The 25875-nt window shown below is 45.5% G+C and overlaps 1 protein-coding gene across 1 annotated transcript; it reads right to left on the reverse strand.

Annotated features, from left to right (window-relative positions):
- Positions 1-2334: 2334 nt before the first annotated feature.
- tmem115 (transmembrane protein 115) lies at positions 2335-23931 on the reverse strand. The gene is made up of 2 exons (XM_078414332.1): positions 22681-23931; positions 2335-5771 (listed from the first exon to the last, which is right to left on the reverse strand). The coding sequence occupies exons 1-2, from the start codon at positions 23532-23534 to the stop codon at positions 5579-5581; spliced, it is 1047 nt and encodes a 348-aa protein (XP_078270458.1). The 5' UTR covers positions 23535-23931; the 3' UTR covers positions 2335-5578.
- Between the last annotated feature and the right edge of the window lie 1944 nt (positions 23932-25875).

Raw genomic sequence — 25875 nt, forward strand, 5'->3', positions numbered from 1 at the left:
CCAAATATCTTTTAAATTTGCACAAAATAATTGTTGGATCTCAACGTGTTCTCCTTAAGCAATTCCTTAGGATCAAGGATTACATGCTTTCAGTCTGGTTTGGTGAATTCTGAGGTGGTTGACAAAGCCAATGTGGCACACAAACTCTCCCACAGCTTGAGTGGGAGGAGGCTGTTGGGGGCAATTAGGTAGCTTACGAGCTGTTGCGTTCCTTTTACTGTTCTCCATGTGCTCCTGATGCATGGACTCAAGCCTCTCAATGCCATTCTGAAGGCTTACTATATACTTTATGGGGCATGGGACAGAGATTCCCAAGAGTTAGTGGGGATATTGCAATTCTTCAAAAATAGTTCGAAAACACCTTTAAATCCTTTCGGCCGTCACTTTGGTTACATCTTCCAGCCAGATGCAAGATACAACCTGCCAAATGTAACAAACTGAGTGTAATCACTGTTTCAATCTGGGGATGATAGCTTCGAGTGAAGATCCTGATGTTGATCTGCTTATCCTTCCGGTGAATTTTGTAAAGACAGCAATGATTATATCTTTCCAGCATCTTGAAATTTCTACTGTATGTGTTCCAGGTATAGAGGACAGGGTCATTGCTGCCCAGTACACGAGTTTTGTGTTAGGATTGAGATCATGAACTTCCAATACTCTTTTCCTCAATTGATCTGTAATTGGTGGTGAATTTTCTCATAAATGGTGTGTAATATCTAATTTGGCTATGTGATGACCAGAACTGGACACAATAGCCCTGCTGGAGTCTAACCAATGTTTTATAAGGATGGAGCATATCCACCCTCCAATTGTATTCAATGTCCTGACTAATGAAGGCCAAAATCCCATTTCTTAACCACATTATCTACCTCCACTGACACCTTCAAAGATCTTTGCACATGAATAATTAGGAAGTGTCCTGAGGATCCCAACAGTGATGCTACATGTTCTATCCTAATTAGTATTCCCAACAATGCTTCACCTCACATTTATCTGGATTAAACCCCATTGGCCATTGCAACAAAAAAATGAAAATACCCTATAGCCTCCACACTATCCTATCCACCAGACTCCCTGTTATCTGCAAATTTATTAATTATGCCAGGAAGGAATAAATATCACCAACAATTTGTCCTGGACCAGCCACATCGAATCAATGGTCAAGAAAGCAAACCAACGCCTCTACTTCCTCAGAAGGTTTAGGAATTCTGGCATGTCCCCAACAACCTCCACAGATGCACTGTAGAAAGCATGCAGAAATTAATTGAAAAAATGAATGAAGATCTTAATCTCTGGAGGATTAGGGACACTACAGGAAGCCATTGATTGGACCAAACCAAGTGACAGGCACCATTCCAGATCTTGCATTGCCCTGAAATCGCTGGTCCCTGCCCAAGCTTTTTTCTACCAGCAGACATCTACATTTATTTTAGTGGGATTGCTGTGGTTGTGCCAGGTTATGGAACATGCTACTGCTGAAGCCCCACTTAGGCTGGATTTCAAGACCTTTGCTGAAAAACAGATCCACTCATGCTTTTCACTGCAATCCTGAATGTTTCTTTTCTATTTTGAACAATCATTTTTCCCCCCCAAAGTGGTTTGAGCATATCCTTGAACCTCTTCTCCCAACAGCCAAAATAAACAATGTTTTGGCATTCTTAAGTCAATGCAAATCGTGCTGCCCAATAAGAGATGACAAGATACAACTAGGACCGTAACGCTGGGGATGTTAGTTCACACATCCTTCCAATGGATTTGAAGGATATAGTGGTGTTAACGTTTTGGTGCCATGAGCTATCTGCTCTAGATAGTCCATGTCTCATGCATAGAGGGCAGGGATCACTGCTGGCAGTAGACTGCAAGGTATGTGCTGGGTTTGAGGTAATAATCTTCAACGTCCTTTTCCTTAACACTAAGATAAGGAGGAATCACATGTATCATAGATCTCATTGTGAATCTTTATCATATGGCATTGTGCAGTGGGGGAAGGGTTGTAGAGCACTTTTGTTTTGAAGCTATTAAGTGAAAGGTCCATCTTCTTAGATGATTCAGTGAAATGTATTGATGAACACATGGTTCTTAGGCTCCAAGCATGTACAAACACAAGCTTCATCCCTTTTCCATTTTGCTGGTCTTTACTATCAGACATTGTCACCCAAATATGCAGCTCCTTGCAATCAATGCCATTTTTTAAATTGGCTCTTTACTTTAATTAATTATTATTTTATAATAAAATATTATTAAAATAATATTGTTTGATATTTTAGTTGTATTTTTTCAAAATCAGTTTATTTTCTATTATTAGTCATCAGAGATAGTCAAAGCATAGCACGTTGGACTGAAGGAGAGGGAAGTAGTGTCAGCAAATGATGTGAAACTGGAGTAAAATTTAGGTTATACACGACAAGAGGGAGCATCTCCCCTTCATTAAAGGGCATCAATGAACTAGTTAATATTGAATGACAAATCAACATCCAAGATTTTAGTGATAAAAGTGTTTACTATTATTATTTCACCAATAAGCAGCTTTTCTCCTTCAGATTAAGCAATAGCTGAATCAAAACTTGAAAACTGGTGGGATTTGAATTTGCATTCTCTGGATTATTAATCCAATAACAATCGACAACATTTCCTACACTATCACTTGCAAGCGCAACACGCAAAAGAAAAATAGAAAAAAGCATAGTTTATCAATTTGGCTGAAAAGCATTTTGAGGGGTATGAAAAGTGAACACGAGACTGCAAAGTTTATTGGACTGATCAGCAATGATAAAGGTGGATAAATAAAAAGAAACCTACAATTTGTCGTTAAGTGAAATCCAGTCGGAATGAGCAGTTCTTCCCCCATAAATGCTGATTAAAAAAATACATTAAGTCAATGACAATTCGCCCACAGAATATGAAAATAAAACATTAAATGACTTAGATGAGACTAATACTCATTCTTTAAGAATCTTACATTAAAGTATCTTACACATTTAAATGTGTTAACATTGTTTTAACAATGATACAAGTTGAACACTGATTTTCCAGCAACTGATAGTCTGCCCACCCCCAATAATCCGGACAAAATTCCCTGAGCAGCCACAGATGGCATTGCGAGTGGCGAGCGCTCTTTCCAGTCATGTCCCTCCATCGTGAAAGAATCAACTATGCTCTCAATCATCTCTCCTGTTTCGCAAAGATAATCTTAAACCCTCATTTAATGACCCCCCTTATAACAGATGTCGGATATAATGGATGGACTGACCGACCCATTCCCAGCTTGCACCATCTCTCCGACCATTTAGAGCCCTGGCTTCCGACCCCACTCCCGACTCGCAAGGTGCACCACCGAGCCCTTCTTCACCCACCAAAAAGACACAAAGTGCTGGAATAATTCAGCGGGTCAGGATCTCTGGAGAACACGGATAGATGACTTCAGGACTCCTCCTCAGACTGAATAAGTTGGCTGAGTTACACCAGCACTTTGTGTCATTTCACTTCAAAACTAGGCACCGATGCTGCCGCTGGAATGCACCAGCGAGCCTTTCTTCACCGGTTCATGCGGCTTTTGTTGCGGCTCATGTTGTAGCTCCCGGGAACAGCATTTTCTTCATTTGGCCCCACCGACAGAATGCACTCGACAGAGTCACCATGGGTCAACCTCACCCTCACCTGCTGTCGTTTCCAAGGTGGAGTATGTTGGTGATTCCAGGGGAGAAGGAGGTAGTGGTGGTGACCCAAAGAAAGGGCTGTCCCCAGAGGTTATACCGTGAGCCACAACAGCCATCTCACCAAAACATACAGGCTCGTTGGTGCACTTTGCCAGTCAGGAGTGGAGTTGAATGTTGGGGCTCTAAAAGGCCAGGGAGACGGTGGGAGCTGGGGATGGGTCAGCAGGTCATTCCATTCACATTCGGTTCACATTTTATATTTAATTTCAGCTTCTGGTATTCCATGGTGTTTTGGAGACAGGGGAGAGGTGTCATTAGCAGACCAGGGGTGTATTGTCATTTCATTATCATATGACCTCTGTCGATCCAGAAAAATGGATAATCCAGAAAGTCTCTGGAACCAATGGTGCTGGAAAATTGGTGTTCAACCTGTAGCTATTTCCTACTAGCTCCATTTTCCAAAATGATCAAATGTAAACAAAATTAGAATGGACTTGGTACAGAGTGAGCTGCAAAACTATGAGAGTGCACTGCACTGTGCACAAAGTATTGCACTAAAAATGAAGTGGCTTTGTCAATCCCATATGCCAATAGGACTCTGCAAAAATAATTCATTTTTATACTGATCTGATCACATTTTAGAAAGATTTACTATTTTTGCTCTATCAGAAGCTAAATAGAAATTTGTCCAATTGTTTGTTTCTCAGCTCTCTCCTGGTTAATGCTTCAGTTTGGGACTAAACTCCTGACCCATTTCAATAAGAGACTATTTTTATATATACATGTGACAAAAATAAGGAACTTTTATATTATTAAAAACCCATGACAGAGGCTTATATGGTTTTCATGAACTTTCACTACCCTTTTGCAATTGCAGAGGATTTAGAATATCATACACCCGTCAGCCTAACTCCCAGAATGCTTATAACTATTGCTTTCATAGTTTTATGCAAAAAAATTCAGAACCAGCACAATAATTAGCTAGCCCTTTTAATAGGCAATCTTCCAAACCTATTCCATAGTGAGGCGCTGAGTGTGAGGCACACCTCTGCTCCCCAGAGAAAATCTGCAACCAATTTGAAGCAATATTTTACTGAGAACCATTAACATTAAAAGAGCCAGAATGGCGGCAGAAAAGGAAACTCAATATGCAAATAAACTGATAGTAAGGGGAAATCAAACTATCCAACATGATCTAATTATGTTATCTTTACTATTACGATCAAATAAACTTGGAATGTTACCAATCTTGCAGATACATGATACCAGGAAGAGAGTGAAAATATAATTGCAAAAGGTGAATCCAATTCAATGAATACGACAAGCTCCAATCCAATAACAGTTCCCCAGAGATAAAAAAAAACTAGTGCCATAGGAATTCCATTTCCCATCGATATCAAGATGTCATAAATGAGGGGATGCACATTTTGGCACATTATCCAACGGTCAACCTGGGACCAAAGCTGTGGTTTTGCTCTGTTCCTTTTAATCTCAATGACAGCAAGCTCCTTTTCCCCATCCTTTCCCTCTCTGCTCCCACTCCGTCTGCCAAACATCTTCACTACATTGCATTTATATAATTTAAATATCTGTTCTTTCTAATCAAAAAAGGACATTTCAAAATAAAACTGTAAATTAATTAATTTTTAGAACTAACAGCAAAGATTGTATCTAATTCATTACCAGTTCAAATGCCATTTCCAATTGTTATAGCCAACTGCGAGAGTTAAAAACCATCCAATCCTGCTGAAGCTTTGGCGATGAACACCACAGCTGCACAGGAAATTATAGTCTTTTTACTGACAAATTTATTTTCCATACAGATCATAAGTGCTGGAGATAAAAGTACTGATGCAAATCTGTGCAGCGTTAAACCCTCTTTCGCTTCCATCCAACTGGTTAAGTCATTTGTTAAAGATCTTCTAAGATCCCGATGAATGACCTGGGAATGCATTGTGTTCAGCTGCCCCAGAATCACCTCCATCACACCTGCTGGTCTCTGGAAGCAAAGGCATATCAGATAAATCATCTTTGTCATCTTCATCCATACTGGGCCAAGCTACTTGGTCTTCAACACGTTTCAGCCGTTCATTCAAAGCTTTCAATGCCAATTGTCTGAAATAAAATAAAATAATCAAGGTTATGCAAACTGCAAATTTTATACAGTCAACACATAAGGAATTGAAAGATTCCAAATCCAACAAACTGGAACTGTTAACACGAAATTCAGATGCATCCACCAGTTCTAACTCTTGGAACAAACTTGCAACTTAAAATATTTTTTCAGTTACAAACTGACAAATCTTAGTTCTAAACAAATCCAAGGAAGATCCATGCAAAGGATCTTCATAATACACATAAAAGGGCCAGGAATTGGGCTTTTGGCATTGGTACCTATGCCACTGTTCATAAAACATAGAACAGCACAGCACAGGAACATGCCCGTAGGTCTACAATGCTTGTGTCAAACAGGATGCCTAGTTAAACAGATCTCATCTCAGATCTCATCTGCCTGACATGATCCCTATCCCTCTATTCCCTGCACATCCTATCAAAAAGCCTGTTAAACATCACCATTGTATCTGCCTCCACCATCACCTCTGGCAATGCGTTCCAGACACTACTAAATGTAAATAAAACCTTGCCCTGCACATCCCCATTAAACTTTCCCCCTGTCACCTTATAACTATGCCCTCTAGTGTTTCATATTTCCACCCTGGAAAAAGGTTCTGACTGTCTACCCTACTACCCTATCTACCCTTCATGTTTAAATTCTTCAATCAAGTCTTCCCTCATCTGCCAACATTCCAAAGAAAACAATCTGTCTATCCAATCTCTCCCTGTCGCTGAAATCCTCTAATCTTGGCAGCATTATGGTAAATCCCCTCTGCACCCTTTCCAGAGCTTCCACATCTTTCCTGTAATGGGGCAACCAGAACTGTACACATTACTCCAAAGTCATAGAGAGCTGCATCGTGACTTTGACTCTCATGTTCAATGCCCCTAGCAATGAAGGCAAGCATACCATATGCCTTCTTTACCACCCTATCTACTTGTGCTGCCACTTTTGGCGAGCTACGAACTTGGACTCCAAGATCCCTCTGTATATCAATGCCTTTAAGGGTTTTACCATTAACTGTATACACTCTCCTTACATTCAGTCCCCCAAAGTACAAAATCTCACACTTGTTTGGGTTAAATTCCATCTGCCATTTCTCTGCCCAGTTCTGCAGCTGTTCTATGTCCCATTGTATCTCCTGGCAGCCTTCTTCACTGTCAGCAACTCCTCCAGTTTTGGTGTTGTCAGCAAACTTACTCACCAACCCATTTACATTTATGGCTAGGCCGTTTATTTCACAAACAGAGGTCCCAGCACATATCCCTGCAGATCTCCACTGGTCACTGACCTCCAGCCAGAATATCCACCTTCCATCACAACCCTCATCTTCTGAATAAACTAGTTCTGAATTCCTATGGCCAAGTCGTCATTAATCCCGTACATCCTAATCTTCTGGATAAGCCTACCATGAGGGACCTTGTAAAAAGCCTTACTAAAATCCATGCACACAACATCCACCATCCTGTGGCGGCTCCCAAGGGTCGGGCCATACCACTACCGACCCCTCGGCACGGGAATGGACCAGTCCTCGGGGGGGCGGTCCGGGACTAGGTATATAAGGACAAGGTTTTGGGCGCGAAGCCATCCCAGCAGACTCGACCCGTCTGATAACTGAGTAATAAATCAAACGCCCCGAAATACCCGGCTCCTTGCCTTTATTTCGGGCCTCTCTCGACGCGCCACATTGGTGACCTCGACGGTCCATTCATAGTAGGATGGACACACGATCGAAAGCCGACCGTCCGTCCAGCTCGCAGGCCGACCAGGCCGCAGCTGTCGACGCGGTAGGCACCAGGCTCCCGACTTTCTGGACCACCCGGGCTCACGTTTGGTTTTACCAAGTGGAGGCCTAGTTCCAGCTGCGGGGCATCACAACGGATGACACCCGTTTTTTCCACCTGGTGGGAGCCCTTGACCAGGACACGGCCGAAGAGGTCACGGAGTTCCTCCAGGACCCCCCAGTACACGATAAGTATAAAGCCCTTAAGGAGCTGCTGCTCCAAACCTACGGGCTAACGAGAATGGAGCGGGCCGAAAGGCTCTTCCACATGCCAGGCCTCAGTGACCGGCGCCCATCTAGCCTCCTGAAGGAGATGGTCGCGTTGCTCGACGGGCACAGACCGTGCCTAATGTTCGAGTACACTTACCTGCACCTGCTGCCGGCCGACATCCGCCTGCAGCTCACAGACGCCTCCTTCGATGACACCCGGGCCCTCGGCAGGCGCGCGGACGGGCTGTGGGTGGCGTGCCGTGATGACGTCAGAGCGCTAAACGTCACTCGAGCAGCGCCCGATTTTCTCCGGTCGGGCGGGGGAGCTGTGGAAGGAGTGACAGCTACGCCCCGGAGGCCTGCAAGATCGCTCCCGGTGGCCATTGCGGGTCCTGCACCTGCACATGCACCTGCAGTCCCACACCAGCAGGCTCCAGCCAGCACCAGCAGGAGGCACTGGTGTTATTACCACCAGCGCTGGGGTGCTGCAGCCCGACAATGCCGCCAGCCGTGCACGTTCCCGGGAAACGCCGGGGCCGGCTGCCAATAGTCCCCGCGACGGCCGGCCAGATTCACCACCTCTTCGCCTGGGATCGGCGCTCCGGGGGCCGCTTCCTCGTGGATACTGGGTCGGAGCTGAGCGTCCTGCCCCCTTCGCTGCTGGACATTCGTTCTGGGAAGCGAGGCCCCATCCATACCGCTGCAAAAGGGAGCCACATTCGGACTTATGGCGTCCGCACAGTCCACATCGTTTTTGGCGCCAGTCATTTCACGTGGCAGTTTACCATCGCCGACGTCTCCCAGCCGTTGCTCGGGGCTGACTTTGAGGGCTCATTCTCTCCTGGTGGACGTCAGGCTGCAGCGCTTGGTCCACGCCGCCACGATGTGGCCCATTGCGTTGCGGCTGAATGAGCCCATTGTACGCCCGCTGTCGTCCGTGGACTGCCATTTCGCTCGGGTTCTGGCGGAATTCCCGGATGTTATGGCCCCGCAATTCCGGTCGTCGACCCCCAAGCACGGGGTGGTCCATTATATAATAACTACCGGCCCACCCCTCCACGCACGAGCACGCCGACTGCCGCCTGAGAAGCTACGCCTGGCACGGCAGGAGTTCCGCATGATGGAGTCCTTGGGGATCGTCCGCCCTTCCAACAGCCCATGGGCATCCCCACTCCACATGGTCCCCAAGGCAAACGGGGGCTGGAGTCCTTGCGGGGATTATCGGCGGCTGAACGTCGCTACCGCCGAGGACCGATACCCCGTGCCCCACATCCGGGGCCACGATATTCTCGAAGGTGGATCTGGTGCGAGGCTACAACCAGATCCCGGTCCACCCGGAGGATGTGCCCAAGACGGCAATCATCACGCCTTTCGGACTGTACGAGTTCATACGGATGCCGTTCGGCCTCAAGAACGCCGCGCAGGCATTCCAACGGTTAATGGACGGCGTGTGTCGCGGGCTGGATTTCCTGTTCGTCTACCTCGACGACATCTTGGTAGCCCCTCACGGCAGGAGCACTGTGCCCACCTCCGGCAGCTCTTTCAGCGGCTCAGCGAGCACGGGTTGGCTATCAACCTCGCCAAGTGCCGCTTTGGCGTGGCCACAATTGACTTTCTCGGCCACCGTGTGTCCTCGCAAGGCGTGGTTCCCCTGCTGGACAAAATCGACGCCATCCGCCGGTGCGCGGTCTGCAGGAGTTCGTCGGCATGGTGGCGTTTTATCACCGGTTCCTGCCATCCGCGGCCCACATCATGCGGCCGTTATACGAGCTGCTGGCGGGGAAGCGTAAAAACGTCATGTGGACCGACGAGGCGGTAACAGCTTTCGATGGCGCGAAGGAGGACCTGGCTCGGGCTGTGCTGCTGGTTCACCCATGGGAGGATGCCTCGACAGCCCTTACGGTGGATGCCTCAGAGTCGGCGATTGGTGCCGTACTGGAGCAATTGACGGACGGGGGTTGGCGCCCCCTGGCCTTCTTCAGCCGGCACCTCAACAACGCCCAGAGGAAGTACAGCGCATTTGACCGCGAGCTCCTAGCCGTACCTGGCCGTGCGCCACTTCCGCTATTTCCTGGAGGGCCGCCCGTTCACCGCATACACGGACCACAAGCCGCTCACGTTCGCCCTGGCAAAGGTCTCCGACCCGTGGTCCGCCCGACAGCAGCGCCAGTTGGCGTACATCTCGGAGTTCACCACTTCCATCCACTTCATCGAGGGGAAGGAAAACCGGGTGGCCGACGCGTTGTCTCGCCCCGCCATCAATGCCGTTTTAGAAGTGGCGCCCGGCATTGATTATTCTGCCCTGGCGGAGGCCCAGCTAACGGACGGGGAGATGCCCGCCTACCGGACTGCCATCTCTGGCCTCCGCCTTGAGGATGTCCCCCTCGGCCCCCGATACTGTGCGATGTGTCGGCAGGTCATCCGCGCCCCATCGTCCCGGCCACGTGGCGCCGGAGGGTGTTCGGCGTGGTCCACAGGCTGGCTCACCCATCCATCCGGGCAACGACCGCACTGGTAGCTGCGCGGTTCATGTGGCACGGTCTGCACAAGCAGGTTGGCCACTGGGCCCGCACCTGCATTCCGTGCCAGACGGCGAAGATTCAACGCCACGTCCGGGCGCCACTCCAGGAGATCGGTCTACCCTGCAGGCGTTTCGACCACCTGCACGTGGACATTGTGGGACCTCTCCCGCCGTCCCGGGGCATCACACACCTCCTCACGGTGGTGGACCGCTTCACACGGTGGCTGGAGGCCATACCGCTAGCCGACACAGCCACAGCTACATGCGCTCGTGCGTTGGCTGCGCACTGGATCGCTCGCTTTGGGGTGCCGGTGGTCATCTCATCGGACCGGGGGCCACAGTTCACTTCTGAGCTGTGGTCGGCCATGGCCCACCTGTTGGGCGTGCGGCTGCACCACACCACGACCTATCACCCGCAGTCAAACGGCCTGGTGGAGAGGTTCCACCGGCAGCTGAAGACAGCGCTGAAGGCGCGACTCTCCGGCCCCGACTGGATGGACGAGCTACCATGGGTCTTGCTGGGCATCCGGACTGCGCCCAAGGAGGACCTGGCTTCATCATCAGCGGAGCTCGTATACGGGTCCCCGCTCACGGTGCCCGGGGAGTTCGTGCCCTCGTTGCCGGGGCGAGAGGAACCGCCCTCATCCACCCTACAGCGCCTTTGAGAGCGAGTTGGCAAGCTCGCACCGGTGCCGACGTCCCGCCATGGGACATTCCGCCCTTACGTGCCATCGGCCCTCCGGGACTGTGCCTTTGTGTTCCTGCGCCGTGACGCCCACCGGACGCCACTCCAGAGGCAGTATGAGGGCCCGTACCGGGTGCTGGAGCACGGACAGACAACCTTTGTCTTGGACATGGGGCGCCAGCCGGAGGCCGTGTCAATTGACCGCCTGAAGCCGGCCCACTTAGACATTGACCAGCCTCGGCCACGAGGTCGCCCCCCTTTGCGGGTCCCACCACCTGTCCCTCCAACTGTGCCTCCGCCGGCCCCTCTGTCGACCGATTTCCGTACGCGGTCTGGTCGGGTTGTGCGACCACCAGTGCGGTTCGTGCCTCCGGTTCTGGGGGGGGTCCTGTGGCGGCTCCCAAGGGTCGGGCCATACCACTACCGACCCCTCGGCACGGGAATGGACCAGTCCAGGGGGGCGGTCCGGGACTAGGTATATAAGGACAAGGTTTTGGGCGCGAAGCCATCCCAGCAGACTCGACCCGTCTGATAATTGAGTAATAAATCAAACGCCCCAAAATACCCGGCTCCTTGCCTTTATTTCAGGCCTCTCTCGACGCGCCACAATCCTATCTTTTAAGTTTAGTTTAGAGATACAGAGGAGAAACAGGCCCTTCGGCCCACCATGTTCACACCAACTAGCGATCCCTGCACACTAACACTATCCTACTCACTGGGGACAATTTACATTTATACCATGCCAATTAACCTATAAACCTGTATGTCTTTGAAGTCCTTCATCGATCTCCTTTGTCACCTCTTCTAAAAACTCAATCGTTATTGAGATATGACCTGTCATGTCCAAAGCTGTGCTGGCTATCATATCTCGAAGAATTCTCTCCAATTGATTCCCTGCCACTGAAGTGCGGCTCACGAATAGTTCTCTGAATTCTCTCTATTTCAATGAGATCATGGCTGATATTTTTTACTCCAGTGTCTCCTTCCTGCACTGACAATGTCTAGAAACATATTTATCTCTGCCAAGTTGTACAAAATGTTGGTGAAGCTGTATTTGGAGTATTGTGTTCAGGTCACCCTTCTACAGGCAGGAAGTTAAGCTGAAAAGATTGCAGAGAAGATTTATAGGTAGGAAAGAACTGCAGATGCTGGCTTAAATCGAAGGTAGACACAAAATGCTGGAGTAACTTAGCGGGACAGGCAGCATCTCTGGAGAGAAGGAATGGGTGACGTTTCGGGTCGAGAGCTTTCAGACTGATGTCAGGGAAGTGGGCGGGACACAGATAGAACGTAGTCGGAAACAATAGGACTGGTGGGAGAACTGGGCAGGGGGAGGGAATGGAGAGAGGGAAAGCAAGGGCTATTTGAAGTTAGAGAAGTCAATATTCATACTACTGGAGAATAAGCTACCCAAGCGAAATATGAGGTGCTGTTCCTCCAATTTGCACTGGGCCTCACTCTGACAATGGTGGAGGCCCAGGACAGGAAGGTCAGATTGGGAATGGGAGGGGGAGTTAAAGTGCTGAGCAACTGGGAGATCAGGTAGGTTAAGGCGGACTGAATGGAGGTGTTCAGCGAAACGATTGCCGAACCTGCGCCTGGTCTTGCCTGCGCTGAGTTTTTAAATTGTTCCAAGAGGTGTGGCACGAGGTAATTTTAGTTTACATGAGGAGAGGAAATGCATGAAATGAGTGCAGACTGTTACATATTTTTAAATCTGTAATTAATAAAGTAGAACACCTCATATTTTGCTTGGGAAGCTTACAACCCAGCAGTATGAATATTGATTTCTCTAATTTCAAGTAACTCTTGCATTCCCTCCCTCTCCCACCCCAGATGTCCTATTAGTTCCACTGTTTAGATCCATGTATCCCTTCATTATCACCTCTTCTCCAGCCAACAATGAGTCATTAGGGGGTCTGTTGTCACTGGTAATCGGGGTTTGCTGGTCCTGCTTTGTTCTGCCCTTTCCTTACCTCCACTTTCAGTGTGAAGAAGGGTCCTGACCCAAAACGTAACCAATCTTTTTCTCCAGAGATGCTGCCTGACCCGCTGAGGTACTTCAGCACTGTGTCTGTCTTCGGTTTAAACTAGGATCTGCAGTTCATTTCCTCCGAAATGTAAAAATCAAATACCAAGAGGCATAACTTTATAGGAATTCTATGTTTTTAACAGCATTGCACACTCCATCATTTTTCTAATGACTGAGGGGAGACTGGTTGGACGGTAATTAGCTGGGTTTGATGTGCCCTGCCTTTTGGGAACACGACATACTTGATTAATTTTACACATAAATTGGGTAGATTGTGATTGCTAGTGTAGTGCTAGTGCAGCTTGGATTGTACTCATTCATATCATATATATCATATATATACAGCGCGGAAACAGGCCTTTTCGGCCCACCAAGTCCGCGCCGCCCAGCGATCCTCGCACATTAACACTATCCTACACACACTAGGGACAATTTTCTTTAAAAAAATTTAAATTAAATTTTTTATTTTTTTTTAACATTTACCCAGTCAAATTAACCTACATACCCGTACGTCTTTGGAGTGCAGGTCTTCAGAAATACTGTTGTCTGATTCCATTCCCTATTGCATTTGCTAGTCACTCATTTCTTGATGTCACATTTCTGGCTGACGATGGTAAAGAATTCTTGAACCTTGACTTTCAAGCTCACATGCTGGGCCGAGGATGGGGATTTCCTTGGGACCGCTTCCAGCCATTAGCAGTTAATTGTCCACCACATTCATGATTAGATGTAGTAGGATGCAGAGCTTCGATCGAATAGACTGGTTGAGTGCGTTATACAGCATGGAAGCAAGCCCATCATCCCAAATTGCTTATGAGGACCAGGATGCCCCATCTAAACTAATCCCATTTGTACGTTTGCCCAATATCAATCCAAAACATTCCGATCCATGCACCTGTCCAAGTGTCTTTTAAATGTTGTAATTGCATTGGCCTCAACTACTTCCTCTGACAATTCGTTCCATGTACCCACTACCCACTGAAAAAAATTACCCCTCAATTCCAATTACATCTTTCTCCTCTCAACTTAAACCTATGTCCTCCAGTTCTTGATTCCCCTACCTAGGGAATAAAACAATGCATTCACCTTATCTATTCCCCTCATGATAATATACACTTCTAAAATATCACCCCTCAATCTCTTGCGCTCCAAGAAATAGTCCTAACTTACTCTGAACACACTTGACAAATTCCACCCCATCTAAGCCATTTGGATTATGGCAGTCCCAGTCTATTTTTGGAAAATTAAAATCCACTACTATGATAACCCTATTAGTCTTGCATCTATCTGCAATCTCCCAGAACATTTGTTGGTGTCCCATTATACCATAGACCCCCAAGTAGCCAAACTCTGGACTAGATCACTGAGCTCCGACTCTTGTATGCTTTTTTTGCCACTTAGCAGATGTCAGAGTTGCAGGTTTAGTGTAGTTTAGAGATACGGCGCGGAAACAGGCCCTTTCGGCCCACCAGGTCCACGCCGACCAGCGATCCCCGCACACTAACACTATCCTACACCCATTAGGGACAATTTTTTTTACATTTACCAAGCCAATTAACCTACAAGCCTGCACATCTTTGGAGTGTGGGAGGAAACCGAAGATCTCGGAGAAAACCCACGCGGGTCACGGGGAGAACGTACAAACTCCGTACAGACAGCACCCGTGGTCAGGATCGATCCCGGGTCTAAGACGCTGCATTCGCTGTAAGGCAGCAACTCTACCGCTGCACCACCGTGCCGCCCTGGTGCACCAGGCTGACACCTCACCATTCTTAGATATGCCCGTTGCTGCTCTAGCATGCCCTTTATATTCACCTTTGAACTTGGGATCATCCCCTTCCTTGATAGTAAGAGTGTATATTTATTCTGCAAATGAAGGTCCACAGTGCCTCATGGATGCCCAGTGTTGAATTACCAGATTAGTTCTGAGTGTACTCCAGTTTGCACATTTGTAATGCCACTCAACACCGTGGAGGGTGTCTTGGAGGATGGAACTATGTCCAAAAAAAAGTTGATCACTGCTTCCAACTCTATCATGAATAGATGCTCCAGGTAGGTTGACAAGAATATGGTCACAGAGGTCAATTCTCACTACTAGTTCATCTAGCTATTGGCAGCTAGGTCCTTTAAGCTTCAGCCAGCTCAGTCAGTGGTGGTGCTAGCAAGCAATTCTTGGTGATGAACACAAGTCCCTTGACTAAAGCAAATCACGTTCCCTACTATTTTGCATTTTTTCCAACCCATATTTATCATGGAGATGCTTAATCCGGGCAAGTGAGATGTTGCATTTGGGAAGTCAAATGCACGGGGGAAAGTATATAGTTGGTGGCAGGACTTTTGACTGCTTTGATGAAGAAAAGGGCCTTGGGATTCAAGTCCATTGCTTCCTGAAAGTGGCAACAAAAAGTAGATAAGAGCGGTCAAGGTATCATATTGATCAGGCCATTGAGTATAGGAGTCAGGAAGTTGCAGCTTTGTTGGGCTTTAGTTATGCAATGTTTGGTTGATCTGATCGTCCCCTTTTGGAGAGGGTGCAGAAGAGGTTTACCAAAATTACACCTGGATTCGAGAGTGGGAGCTATAAGGACAGGATGGACAAAGTTGGATTGTATTGGTCTGGAACACCAGATGTTAAAAAGAGACCTGATAGAAGAGGCGAAGATAGAGTAGATAGTTAGAACTCAGAAATGCGAAAGACTCGAGGGCATAGCTTTAAAGTGAAAGGGGTAAAGGAGATGTGCAGAGCAAGCTTTTTTCTTCACACATAGGTTGGTGGGTGCCTGAAATGTGCTGCCTGGGGAGATGGGGGAGGCAGACACGAAAATAGGCAAAAGGGCAGGTAGTGTAGAGAAAGCAGGGACTCTGCAGAAGGTCTTGAACAGGCTGGGAGAGTGGGCAGAGAAGTGGCAGATGGCATATAGTGTAGCAAAGTATGGAGTCATGCATTTTGGTAGTTGGACTAAAGGCGTAGACTATTTTCTAAAGGGGAGAGAATCCAGAAATCGTAGGTGGAAAGGGACTTGGGAGCGCTGGTGCAGGATTCCCAAAAGGGAAGTCGAATCAGTACTAAAGAAAGCAAACTCAATGCCAGCATTTATTTCAAGAGGGCTTGTATACAAAAACAGGGATGTAATGCTGAGGCTCCATAAGGCGCTGATAAGGCTGCATTGGGAATATTGTGAGCAATTTTTGGGCACCATATCTGAGGAAGGATGTGCTGGCTCTGGAACGGGTCCAGAGGAGGTTTACAAGAATGATCCAAGGAACGAGTAGGTTAACCTATGATGAGCGTTTGATGGCACTGGGCCTGTACTCGCTGGAGTTTAGAAGAATGAGGGGAAACCTCATTGAAACATACAGAATAGTAAAAGGCTTGAATAGAGTGGATGTGGAGAGGATGTTTCCACTAGTGGAGAGTTTAGGACAAGAGGTAATAGCCTCAGAATTAAAGGACATTCTTTTCGGAAGGAGATGAGGAGAAATTTCTTTAGTCAGAGGGTGGCGAATCTGTGGAATTCTTTGCCACAGAAGGCTGTGGAGGCCAGAGCAGAGATAGATTATTGATTAGCACAGGTGTCAGAGGTTCTGGGGAGATGGCAGGAGAATGGGGTTAGGAGGGAGAGATAGATCAGCTATGATTGAATGGCGGAATAGACTTGATGGGCTGAATGGCCTAATTCTACTCCTATCCCTTATGGGACACAATAATGACACTGTATTTCAACACTGTGGTTTTAGTTTGATTACCAAAAGAAGTGTATATATGCTAGGTAGCTTATGCAACAAAAATAGGCTTGGCTAATGGTAGACACAAAATGCTGGAGGGTCACTCAGCGGTCGACCAGAAACTTCACCCATTCCTTCTCTCCGGAGATGCTGCCAGACCCGCTGAGTTACTCCAGCATTTTGTGTCTACCTTCGATTTAAACCAGCATCTGCAGTTTTTTTCCTACACACTTTTCCTAGGCATGGCTAATGTTCTGGAAGATGGCTTGGTCATGTGAGGAGATATTAAGTGGAATTGTCCAAAATTTTCACTTGAAAAATGAGGTGATCAGAGGCCAATAAAATTATTAAGCTAATTTTTGTTTAGTTTTAGTTTAGAGATACGGCTGGGAAGCAGGCCATTTGTACCCACCGAGTCCTTGCTGACCATTGATCACCTATTCTCACTAGTTTATTGTTATCCTACTTTAGCACTCCCTGCCAATTTGGGGCAATTTAATTTACCGAGGCCAATCCCGCACATCTTTTGGGATGAGGGAGGAAACACTCGGTCACAGGAGAACGTGTAAACTCCATACACCCGAGGTCACCACATGCCAGACAACACCCAAAGTAGGGATCAATCCCAGGACTCCGGCGCTGTGAGGCAGCAGCTCTACCAACTGATTAACTGTGCCACCCTGTGCTATATTTTTCAATGTTCTAAAATTGACATTGAAAAAGTAAACCTGCGAGCAAGAACAAAACAGGTGGACCACATAAAGAGTGACAAAGTATATGTTGCAAAGTTATTTCCCTTGGGTGGAGAATCCAGATTTTGAGCTCACAATGTGAGACCAAGTTTTTCAGGACTCGGATGAAAATAATCTTTGAGGTTTTGCGAGTTTTCGGAATTTACTGCTCAGAGGGCCATCTATTCCTAGTTTCGGATTTTGGATTTAAAAGGGCATCAAAGAATTTGGGAATAAAGTGAAGTTGCTCTGTTGATCTTTTGAATCCCCAGATATGAAAGTGGTCAAACTCTGAATTGATTTAAACTTTAATCCATCACCAAAGCTATCAACTAGTGCTCCATTTTATACTGCCTATCAAAGTATCCAGTTGTTTACTAACAAGGAAAACCCACAGTGTGACTGTAGTTTGGTTAATCTCAAAACAAATCTTTGGGTCTCAAAGCTATGTTTAAAAGTTCAAGCATAAATCTCTATTCTGTCCGTACAACACCCTGGCTCCCATCATTTAAACCACATGGTGCTTTCTTAGTCCGCTAACGTTTCATCGGGTTTTAGTGCTTGTACTAGTCCTTCCTTTCCTTTGTCATCAGGGTCAATTGATGGTAAGGTCTATGGCAACTATATTCTGCCTTGGGCAACCTTGCCATCTTCTATTCATCTATCCTTACTCATTTTCATTCTGCACACGTACTAATTAAAATATGACACTTCATTGTTCTGCAATTTCAAGGGGTTATAAGATCAGTCCTTTAAGAGAGACAGACTCACAAGGTTCAAGCCATTGTGCAGAAAGTTGAGCAAAATCTAGATTGACACCTCAATGCACTACTAGGATAGCACTGTTATGAGCACAGTAGTTCTTAATTTCTTGTGCAAACAAAGCTATGTCTTGCATAGGACACTAAGAACCGACTACACTCATGTACATACAAAATGTCAAATCTAAGACATTCAAACACACCTTGGTCATAATCACACTTTAACCAACAAAGAAAGTTCTAGATTCTTTGTAATTACTTGTCGAAATGGTCAAATAATTTCATAATTTATTTCCTCATGTAGGTTTATGATGGTGCAGAACATGGAAATTAAGAGTGTATCTGTCCATTTGGATCAATTATTTTGTGTTGATATTTATTCTCAATTAGCATAGAATCCTAATCCTGTATGCCCAATCCACTTACCCTCTCCCTTGGCTACTTAACTAATCTACTCTCAATGATAGACAGGCTCTTTGCTTCTGTTAAAAGACTGAAAGTTGGAGAAATATTGAGCTTCCAGTCTTTTACATTTTTCTTGTATCCAGGCTTTTCAGTCTGCATTCCTTAACTACTGGATGTGCCAACTCGAATCAATTCAAAACAACATTCCAGCAAATTACCTCCACAATCACGTATTTTCCATTGTAAGACCCCAAATTTTATTTCCTCAAATCCTGGTGAATCTTTGAACAATGTCTATGCTTTCAATATAGTGTTATGGTGCAGAATCCAAAATTTTGTGAAGTACTTCAATTATAGTTTATCAAGGTCTGTACAGATTATAGACACAAAATGCTGGAGTAACTCAGCGGGTTAGGCAGCATCTCCGGAGAGAAGGAATGGGTGACGTTTCGGGTCGAGACCCTACTTCAGACTGGTTAGAAACGAGAGATATAGACAGTGATGTGGATAAATAACATTGAATGAAAGATATGCGAAAATGTAATGATGATAAAGGAAACAGGCCTTGTAAGCTATTTGTAGGGTGAAAATGAGAAGCTAGTGCGACCTGGGTGGGGGAGGGATAGAGAGAGGGAATGCCAGGGCTATCTGAAGTAAGAGAAATCAATATTCGTACCACTGGGCTTACATCCTTAGAGATTACATCAACTTTAATTCCATATTACTTAATACAAATCAAATATATTGTTTGCTGCAAAAACACATCTCGACAAACTGTAACATTTAAAGTTGAACAATCCCCAAAGTCTCCTACAATTTAAAAATCACATGCACTTTAGAACTTTGTTAAAATGCAACACCTCATTTACTGATCTTAAATTCCATTTGGCACTCTTTTGTTAATATCTCCTTGTTTCCATTACTAGCCTTCAAAATTACACCATCTCTCTTATTTTAGTGTATTTGCAGTTAAAAACTATGTCTGAAGGGTCTTGACCCTAAACCTCACCCATTCCTTCTCTCCAGAGATGCTGCCTGTCCCACTGAGTTACTCCAGCATGTATCTACCTCCGATTTAAACCAGCATCTGCAGTTCTTTTCGACACATAAAAACTATGTCTCATCCTTTGTTCTAATTTTTTAATATTTAAGACAATCATTGTGATTATCCTCCCACAATGCCCGGATCAATGATCAGGAGATATTGAATTGAATCCGAACATAACAGTTGGGGGATTTAAATTCAGTTAGTTAAATCATCTGGATTAAAAGGTCAGTACCCAATTAGCAATGAGTGCAAAACCATCTGATTGTCACATGTCCAGTATTGATTGTGACTGCACAGTCATGCTTAAAACTGTCAAACAAGCCACGAATTACTGTTACAATAATAACTCAATATTTCTCCAGCTTTTAGTGTTTTAACAGGAGCAAAAGGCATCTCAACAATTGAGAATAGGTTAGTTAAGTAACCGAGAGAAAGGAATAAATGTATTGGGATACAGTACTGTCTTATCTATTGCACTGGGCATTTATAAATGGAAATTAAATTCCGGCCTCGACACTGACACAGTTAGAATAAAAATCCTAAATTCTACTGAGAATCAGTGGGGTCTCCCACAGCTGGTCTGTTTCTTTATCTGGATTTTGTTTTCCCCATTTGGGCTTCCTAGTCCCATGATTATCCTGCTTTTTCACCCAATTTGTTATGACTGCTTCTGTCTTGTGTTTTTTCAATCTTTAGCTTACACTTAATTATATTGTGATTGGTCTCCAAAATTTAAAATCGTCCATCTATTATTTCTAATCACACACATTACTACACAGGCAAAGCTGTCTTTTGTTAAACTATCAACATTCTGGGTAAGAAACAAACAAAAATGCCCAAAATGTAAAAGAACCACACCCAATTATTGTCCAGAGTAGTTAGAGTAGTAATTCAATAATTAAGGAATCAAAATAAATCTAAAAAGTCTTTGTCTGGCTAATGCTAATATTGAGGTCTTTAGGATACTCCCATTTCCTCAGTCAATTGTTGATGAACAGTTTAAAATCTAGGCTCATTAAAAAGGCTTCCCTAAAATCCATGTATACCACATCCATGGGATTTCCCCACCCAAAACCCACCATAATCAAGTTTGTCAAACAAACTTCCTTTTGTGAAATCAAAAGAAACAGATGCTAAAAGTCCAAAATCAAGATGGAAAATAATGGAAAAACTCAGGTCAGGCAACAATCAATGCGTCGGTAATGGATTCTGACAAAGGGCTGCATACCCAGAATGCTGACCTTTTCTTTCCACAGATGCTGCTTGTCCTACGTTTTCCCCCACCATTTCAGTTTTTTTTAAATAAAATTAATATTTGGTGTTCTTACTTAATATCTCGTAATTTTTTTTAAAAGATCTCAAAATTTCCCCTACTATATATTAACTAATTGATGTCAACTATTTTCCTTACATTTCTCCGTTTTAGATGTTGATCGCTTGCTAGGAAAAAATCTAGCAAATTTTCCTCACCTCTCCTTTGGCACACTGCTGAGGGAGCATTACTCTACCACCCTCCAATCTGAAATACATCTCTTTCAGAGACAAAAATAACATTAGTAAAATACCCATTATTGGGCTCACAAAATTGACTCTACCTCATCCATCCCTGATAGGTTAGCTATGAACATTGTAAATAAAATAGTTTTCTCTTGTCACTTTTGGTTCTTTTCTTTGGCCAATTGTAATTCTGATAAAACTTTGTTACTGCTCCACCAATACGAACCATTCGCTTTCCATACTCTTTAAGATTCTCAATACCTCCACCAAATCACTTTTCAAACTCCCTTGTTCCAAGAATAGCCCAGTTTCTTGTCTTTCCATAACCTAAAGCCTGTCATTCCTGGAATCTTATTCAAACTCTTCTGTGCCTTTTCCAGTGCCTAAATTCGTCCAAACGTGCATCACCCAGAACTGTGCACAATACATCATGATATTTTGTAGAGACACAAGAAACTGCTGATGTTGGAAACTTGAGCAAACCAAAGTGCAAGAGGAATTCAGAGTCCAGCAGCATCTGTGGAGGGGATAGATGCAAAAAGTCACCCATCCATTCCCTCTACAGATGTTGCTTATCCAGTTGAGTTACTCCAGCACTTTATAACTCCTTTGTACTCTTGTACTATAATGGGCCATTCTTAGTCACGTGTGTGACCAAAAATGTGAAAAATTGTGGTATACATCTCTTCCAATTCTGAAAGCATTATAGGTATATTGTTTTGTACTGTATATATGACTTATATATGTCAAAGTTTATCAAGTGAAATTTTTATATCTTATGCTGATAATGTTTGTTTAGGGTCAGAAGTCAAATTTGGAAATTGTGCCCTGTAACCACAAAATCATCTATATACATACACATGAAAAAAAGTCTGTCCTTGTACCAAAACGTGGGATACACAACGCCAGTCAAAGAAAATATTTCAATATAATACCTTTTCTATCAATGCTGCTAAAAGCCTTTTGTGGGTTGAAATTTTCCTAACTCACTTGAAGTTTGCAAATTAAGATGACAGGCCCTAGTGAAGATTAACACAGGAAGAACAATATGTCAGAAAAGATTGAAAAATTAATTAGACGGTTTCTGTGGTGGGAGCTGGGATTAATGATTGAAATTTTTGTCAGAGCTGTGAAAATCTGAAACTGACATGCATACGTTAAATTTCAAATGTTGATGAAATATCATCAATTGAAACATTATTTCTGTTTCTCTCTCCAATATGGCACCTAACTAACTGAGCATTTCTGGTTTTTTTAAACTTATTTCAGACTTCCAACATCTGCAGTTTTTGTTTTACTTTTTGATAGACAGTGGTTTGTCTCTTCTTCTACTCCCTCACCACCTACACAGCATATCCCACGTACAATATGGAAGTCGAGCCCTGTTCAGGTATAATCATTGGTTCAGGTTATGCACAGCTAATATTTTGTTTATTTCTGGAATCCCAATTTAAAGAATTTCTATAATCCAAGATACACGAGGAATTGGTTACGATATTGCACTAGTACCTTCGCCGTTCGGCGTCCTGTGGGTCAGTACCAGGAAGGCTTATTGTAATGGATGACGGTGCCCCAACATCATATCGTTTGACTGTCTTCTTACATATTCTGATCTTCACCAGTACGCTGTAAATCATATTGGCCACCATCGCGACAAGCGGCTGGAAGATTTCGGGAAAGAAGGTGGCGAATGCGAAGTGGTCAGACATGTCCCCTCGACCGCGACTATGTTTCTGATAGAAGCGCAGGTAAACCCAGCTGGACAGTACACCATACCCGTAGGATGCCAACAAAGAGCTACTCAGCAATGTCGTCAAACGCAAAATAGCAACGAGGAGCAAACCCATCATTGGAACATCTTTCATCCGCACCTGTGGCACAGTGAGTACAACCGTGTCTCCCATGGTCTGCTTCAAAGCCACCAGGACTCCGCCAATAAAGCCCGACATACCATGAATGCGTACGGTAAATAAGTAATCCAGATTGAAAGTCGCCACGTAGGTCAGGAGATAAGAAAATCCTCCAAGTATTCCAACCGACACATTGATGACCGCGAAGAAGACCAGGAGTTCCAGAGCTCCCCAGAGAGGTTCGAGGAGCCTCCCAGCCACCACCACAGCCCCCAACCCGACACACACGTCCCAGATGTGGCTCTCCACCACGGCGTGCGTCAGCAGCGTCCACAGCCAGAAGTTGGGTGGGAAGAGGTAGCCGGGGGTTACTCCCAGTCCATGTACAGTATTCGTCAGGAAGGAGAGGCAGTACAACGCCAGAACCGTGCCACACAGGGCCTTCACCACCACGCTGGTGCTGGCCGCCGCCGCCAAGAAGTGTTGCCGTGCCACCGGCAAGTACTGTTTCATGGCTGTTGTTCGGGCGGAGGGAGGGCCCAACGGCTTACGGACTGGAGAGTAGCAGCGGATGACACAGGGGATCCGGGCCGCACATGAGCCACACTGTCTGTCCGGCCTGGCGCCTACTCCTGATGCAGCCCGGGGTTACAGTTCCGCCGCTTCAGCCTTCGCTTCACTCCGCTCTCAGTCACTAACAGGGCCTCTTGGCCTAGAGCTGTGCCAGGGCGGTAGGGGCAGGGACTAATTCGCGTTTACAGGGCACATGCTATTGATTTGGGTTTCCTAATACAGTTGGCGTCGCCTCCTCGACACCGAACTTTTCTATCGGGGCTCCGCCGGAATGGCCGAGTGCCCGCATAACAGGCTACGGTCGAGCCACAGCCTCAGTCCCCGCCCCGCACTGACATCATCAGGTCGGCGCTATATCTCACTCCGCCCCGCACTGACATCATCAGGCCGGCACTATCCCTCACTCCGCCCCACACTGACATCATCGGTTCGGCTCCATCCCTCACTCCGCCCCGCACTGACATCATCAGGCCGGCACGATCCCTCACTCCGCCCCACACTGACATCATCAGTTCGGCGCCATCCCTCACTCCGCCCCGCACTGACATCATCAGATCCTCGACTGTCAATACCAGGTGCATTATGGCTCCGCAATGCGAGGATATCGCGCAAATTTTACAGTAGGCATACAGATCTATATAGAATAGTTTAATTCTATTAGAATTGCCACCCAGTTCCTGCTAGAAAGGCAGGCTAGGTTGAAACAATAGCAGATGTGAAAACCCGGTACATTTCTTGGGGTATAGTCAATGGGAGGAAGGGGGTTGATGTGGGAGGAGCCTCCAGATCCAATATGTGGGTGAAGGCTTGAAAGTGACCTGATTTTTTACTCAATTATAACACAAAGGTTGAAAACTAACTCCACTTGGCCCCAACATTTCGAAATGCGTGCAAAGACCGGTGTTAATTGTACACATTCCCTTAACAGCAATAAAAACAGCCGCAAACCTATTATAGTGGCATGTGAAGGACTTGTGAAAGAGGCAAAACGAGGACCAAACATGGCCGATGCGATGCGCCGGAAAAGTTGTTTGACTTGCAAGAGAGAAAACTGGAAGCACTCTGCAAATAAGGCAGTGGAACTGAAGGGAAGTCTTCCATCGGAGACGTGCACTTTTTCCTAGCACATTCCGTTTTTGTTTCAGATATCCAACCTTTTCAGTTTTTAATTTCAGGTTGACATCAGGAGAGTTCCCTAATTTGGATCAAGGGACAATGTCAAGGTTTTAGCATGTTTACTCTGGGCGATTTTAAGTCGCAATCAACTAACAATCCCCTGGTCACCCTGGAAGATCCAAATAAGTGCCCTTGTGCAACACACAATCTTATGGAGATGACACCTCGTAATGCTGGGAATATTTGCTCATAGTTTAGGTGCTTTTATATTGTATCAATTAAGTTATGAACTTCTTTAGGTACGTGAAGAGGAAAAAAATAGTTGACAAATGTGGGTCCCTTGAAGACAGAAGCAGGTGGAATTTATTATGGGGACCAAGGAAATGGCAGACGAGTTAAACAGGTACTTTGGATCTGTCTTCACTAAGGAAGACACCAACAATCTCCCAGATGTACTAGTGGACAGAGGTCCTAGGGTGACGGAGGAACTGAAGGAAATTGACATTAGGCAGGAAATGCTGTTGGGTAGACTGATGGGACTGAAGGCTGATGAATCCCCAGGGCCTGATGGTCTGCATCCCAGGGTACTTAAGTGGCTCTAGAAATCGTGGACACATTGTTGATCATTTTCCAATGTGCTATAGATTCAGGATCAGTTCCCGTTGATTGGAGGGTAGCTAATGTTATCCCATTTTTAAGAAAGGAGGGTGAGAGAAAACGGGAAATTATAGACCAGTTAGCCTGACATCAGTGGTGGGGAAGATGCTGGAGTCAATTATAAAAGAAGAAATTGCGGAACATTTGGATAGTGGTAACAGGATCGTTCCGAGTCAGCATGGATTTACGAAGGGGAAATCATGCTTGACTAATCTTCTGAAATTATTTGACGATATAACTAGGAAAATGGACAAGGGAGAGCCAGTGGATGTAGTGTACCTGGACTTTCAGAAAGCCTTTAATAAAGTCCCACATAGGAGATTAGTGGGCAAGATTAGAGCACATGGTATTGGGGGTAGGGTGCTGACATGGATAGAAAATTGGTTGGCAGACAGGAAACAAAGAGTAGAGATTAAAGGGTCCCTTTCAGAATGGCAGGCAGTGACTAGTGGGGTACCGCAAGGCTCGGTGCTGGGACCGCAGCTATTTACAATATACATTAATGACT

Source organism: Rhinoraja longicauda, chromosome 17 (genome assembly GCF_053455715.1).
Source record: "Rhinoraja longicauda isolate Sanriku21f chromosome 17, sRhiLon1.1, whole genome shotgun sequence".
NCBI lineage: Eukaryota > Metazoa > Chordata > Chondrichthyes > Rajiformes > Arhynchobatidae > Rhinoraja > Rhinoraja longicauda.